This window comes from Clupea harengus, chromosome 18, assembly GCF_900700415.2.
Source record: "Clupea harengus chromosome 18, Ch_v2.0.2, whole genome shotgun sequence".
NCBI classification, from domain to species: domain Eukaryota; kingdom Metazoa; phylum Chordata; class Actinopteri; order Clupeiformes; family Clupeidae; genus Clupea; species Clupea harengus.
The window spans coordinates 18,833,561-18,838,560 of record NC_045169.1 but is presented as its reverse complement, the minus strand read 5'-3'; the positions used below and the strand labels follow the sequence as shown (position 1 = coordinate 18,838,560).

Below are 5,000 nucleotides of genomic sequence, written 5' to 3'. Positions count from 1 at the left end.
ATAGCCGAACACTCTGATCAGTAGCTCTAGTGACCTAAGCAAACATGTTCCTTTCGATGTCTCTCCCCCTCTTAAAAACAAAAGAAGGGAAGAGTGCTGTTACACAAGACGCCCTCCTCACATCTCCTTACATGCCCTATCAGGTCTAGTGGAAGTGACTGGTCAGGGAGTCAGTTTCCACTTCTGTCTGTTATTTATTGTTATTGTTGTTTATTTATTTATTTACCCCAGGCATTATGTAAGCGCGGCGGTGTAAACAAAGGGACATCACTTTAAAGCGTGGTTCACCTCGGTCCGTTAGTCAAGAACCACTCTAGCATCCCACGGGGGATTGCCAAAAGGCCAAGGCTATTTGGTAAGGCGGGGAAAGGGATCGCTCTTATGTAAGCAGAGACTTTAGAAGGAGACTTTAACCAGCCAAAAATGTCTTCCATGTTTCTCTTTGATGGTGGCTCATTAGAACTTGGGGAACAGTTGAGGATTCAGCTTCTTCAATCCACACCCAGGGGGCATCAGGACTCGGCAAACTTATTTAGCAATTTAAACTTATTTGCACAGAGACTTATTCATATTTGTAGCTCTCTCTCGTGAATTTAAGCACTTAGGAAGCTCTCGGATGTTAATAACTGAGAGCTCTAACACGCCTGAAGAGATCTAACGAAGGGTGATTAGGGTGATTTTGGGAGGTTGGGAGTTTGTCTGTGAACTTCACCTAATGTTCTCAGCAGTCTCCTACCACCTCCGATGATATTACAGTCTGGCCCTTTAAATCAGCAGGCTCCTACCACCTCCCCTGATATTACAGTCTGGCCCTTTAAATCACAGCATTTGGATGTACTGTACATCCAGCCTCAAGAGGTTGGCAGGCGGAGTGAATCTAGGAGTAGGGTGCCACTCAGCATTAGATAGCCTTGTTATACTGCGGCTGCATCAATACGCAAAGTGTCTAAAAAGACTAATTATCAGTCTGTGAGAGGATTTTAAATGTGTGCATTTACAACCTCTACCCCAGGCCCGAATCATGACTCTAAACCTAACCCTTGTTTTATGCACATGACAAAGTATCCATCACTCAGTAGTATCTATGCCAACGTATCCATCACTCAGTAGTATCTATGACAACGTATCCATCACTCAGTAGTATCTATGACAAAGTATCCATCACTCAGTAGTATCTATGACAAAGTATCCATCACTCAGTAGTATCCATGACAACGTATCCATCACTCAGTAGTATCTATGACAAAGTATCCATCACTCAGTAGTATCTATGACAAAGTATCCATCACTCAGTAGTATCTATGACAACGTATCCATCACTCAGTAGTATCTATGACAACGTATCCATCACTCAGTAGTATCTATGACAACGCATTTAATGCTCAAAGAACCGTATCTACAACAAAGCATTCACTATCTATCCAGTGTGATCTGGATTACTGCTGTTTGTTACATACATATATATAAACAGTGTGTGTGTGTGTGTGTGTGTGTGTAGTGTATATATAGTGTGTGTGGTTGCGTGTAACTGGAGTGGCACGTGTGTGTGTGTGTGTGTGTGTGTGTGTGTGTGTGTGTGTGTGTGTATAGTGTGTATAGTGTACATATAGTGTGTGTGGTTGTGTGTAACTGGAGTGGCACATGTGTGTGTGTGTGTGTGTGTGTATATAGTGTATATATAGTGTGTGTGTGACTGGAGTGGCACTCACAGAAGGAGCTGCTTTCGTCCTTTGTGCCGTCCATGGTGCCACCGGGGAGCATCTGGAGGTAGAAGCCATGCCGGCAGTACAGGCGCGTGACGATGCCTTTCAGCTGAGGCTCTGGAGGAGGGAGAGAGAGAGGGATGGAGGGAGAGAGAGGGGGAGAGAGGGAGAGAGAGAGAGGGATAGGGAGAGAGAGGGATAGAGAGAGAGCAGGGGGGAGAGAGAGAGGAAGGGATAGGGAGAGAGTGATGGGGAGAGAGGGAGATGGTGGGATAGGGAGAGAGAGAGAGGGGGGGAGGAGGGAGGGAAAGAGGGATGAGAAATAGAGAGAAAGGAGGGAGAGGAAGAGAGGGATAGTGAGAGAGAGGGGAGAGAGGGGGAAGACAGAAAGAGGGCGGGACAGAGAGGGGGAGAGGACAGGGGGGTAGATGTTAAAAATTACAAAGTACAATTCCTAAATAGGTCTTGTAATTAGGCCATTGGCAAGACATCGTCCTTGTACAAAGTGGTCATTGTGTGAATTTCAAGGGCTTCAGGTTGGGCTTTGTGTCTGCTGGTATACTTACAAATGCAGACCTCTCTGTCTGTGCTGAAACATACAGCTGCATGCTTGAAAGTACACGCGTGTGATCATGTCTGTGAGAAATGTGCTAGTGTACATGTGCGTCCGTGTGTGTGTGTGTGTGTGTATGTGTGTGTGTGTATGTGTGTGTGTGTGTATGTGTGTGTGTGTGTATATGTGTGTGTGTGTGTATGTGTGTGTGTGTGTATATGTGTGTGTGTGTGTGTGTCTGTCTGTCTGTCTGTCTGTCTGTCTGTCTGTCTGTCTGTCTGTCTGTCTGTCCTTCATATGTTTGAATGTCTGCATGCATGTACTTGAGTGTATGTTTGTATGCATGATGCATATATGTATCAGTGCATGTGCTTGGTGTCTGCATGTAGATATTTGTGTGGGTGTGTGTGTGCGCGCACGTGTGTGTGTGTGCGGGCACGTGTGTGTGTGTGTGTGTGTTTGTGTGTGTGTGTGTGTGTGTTGTACAGGGATTTCAGCATAAAAGATAAATAACTCAGGGTTGTGTTAGGGACTGAACAGCTGTGAGGACAGAGAATATCAAAACTAGCAACAACTGCAACTTTCCACCTGATTAAACTTTAATAAGAGGGTACTCCCCTTCTCTTTACTCACACACACACACACACACACACTGCTGTGGATAAAATACACAAAGTGGCATGAAAGTCTTTTCAGAGGTGACAAACATTCATATTTAAGCAGCAATTAAAGTCAAACAGTGATCTTGTTTTATCGTCTAGCACAAGCTACGGAAAGCCTGTAGGGGACAAAAAGCTGTTGTTGTCTAAGTGCAGAAACAGACACAGGTCTAATGATTTCCCTGACACTGTCATCGAAAGAGCGAGGGAGACAGAGAGATAGAGAGAGAAAGAGAGAGAGAGAGAGAGAGAGAGAGAGAGAAAGAGTGGAAAGAGGTGGGATGGCAAAGCCTCTCCACAATGAAGATTTAATGAGAGACATCAAATATGGATGAGGATGGATTGTGATTGTGATTGTTGAAGCATTTGGTAAAACAGCTCCTCTTGGCATAAGGCCGTCAGATGAGAAGAGAGGAGGAGGCAAACGAAGCAAAGAGCAGGAGACAGAAAACAGAGGATGACATTGAAGGAAGGGAGGGAGGGAGAGGGGGATGAAACGTGAAGGTGAAAAACAAGGAGTATGCGAGGGAGAAAGAGACAGAGGGAGAGAGAGAGAGAGAGAGAGAGAGAGTGCCGACATCATTGAGTTGAGTGTTGGGGGATTTAACCATTCCTGCGCAGGAGATGAGGGGTGACAGCCCATTGCTAGGATGAGACGGAACACGCCATGTCGTTTAAACAGGACACACGCTTTCCACACACACACACACACACACACGCAACACACACTCCAAAAGGGGTTACGCAACATTTCAGCTGTGGGATTGGATGGAATGTGGGAGAATATTAACCACACATGCAAGCATGAACTTACTAAGAGCCACACACACACACACTAAGATACTATGATTATCAGACTATTATCAGATCTATATCTATATCTATAGTTGTTGACGTCTGCAATTATGTAAGGCAATAGACTCCATGAGTTTTTTTATTTAGCCTTATCCACAGTATATAGTTTTGTTCTAAATTCTAAATTCCATGTTGCCATGAGTGTTCTTACAACATAAAGGTTGTTAGCCTCTCCCTTGCATAGCGTCCATTAAAGTTCCCATTTGGTTTTTCAAGGACTCTTTTCTGTAGGACTGAAAGCCAAAAAGGGTTCTTAATTATTATATAACATAATTTTCTTAGAGGACTTTGTGAAGAAGAACCTCTGGCTCCAAGCTGATGGAACCTAAGAACCTTTAAATGGTTCTTTTTGGAATCTTTGCTGGGGACACTTCCTAAAGAATCTGTTACCAGGAGATGCTTGACAGATAGCTTCATAGGCTCCTTCAGAGAGCCTTTCTTCTGTGTTCTATGCAGATGCAGGGGCCATAAAAGCTTAATAAGCTCAGAGGTTTGATCACATGTCTGATGCCAGCCAAAGCCAATTACAGGAAGCTTTTTACAGAGCCTAAGAACAGATCGCCATCTTCTAGATATTCACTGATAGCGGGCAGAGAGCTATGGGCTCACACTCACAGACACACACACACACACACACACACACACACACACACACACACACACATATAATATATATACAACGTATATATATATATACACTCGTGAAATGGATGATAAAAAGCTTCTGAATGGAAAGTTTACTTTTAAAAGTTCTGTTGTGCAAAAGAAGCGAGCTTCACTGTTGTCTGAAAATGTCAACAGGCAGCTGGCTGAAAGCAAAGAAGTAGTAGGCTTACCTTTTATTGGTAACCTAACTGTTACGGTTCATTGTTTCTGAAATAAGAGGCCTGACTGCTATGTTCCCAGCAAACTTGAAAAAAAGAAAATATTAAGCCATGGTTTAACTGCACTATAGGCTGAGTCCTTGTTTACCTGAAATGTGCACTTTATAATTTTATTTTGTACCGCCCTGTTTGGCAATGTTGGTTTTCAATAAAATAAAATATTTGCATAAAGCAAGCCAATCCACTTTTCCATGTTGATAAGGGCATTAAAATGAAAATAAAATGATGGAAAAAATTAATAAATGAAGGGACATTTAGAATAGATAAAAATGTGCGATTAATCGCGATTCATTTTGAGTTAACTATGACATAAATGCGATTAATCGCGATTAAATATTTTAATCGT

General features: G+C 43.1%; 1 protein-coding gene across 1 annotated transcript in view; it reads right to left on the bottom strand.

The window, feature by feature from the left end:
• The window catches only part of fgf11a (fibroblast growth factor 11a), a 100,639-nt gene that overhangs the window by 39,115 nt on the left and 56,524 nt on the right, over positions 1-5,000 (bottom strand). The window contains exon 2 of the mRNA XM_012830788.2: positions 1,710-1,820. Coding sequence (XP_012686242.1) covers positions 1,710-1,820 — 111 coding nt within the window. The remainder of the gene's footprint in view (positions 1-1,709; positions 1,821-5,000) is intronic.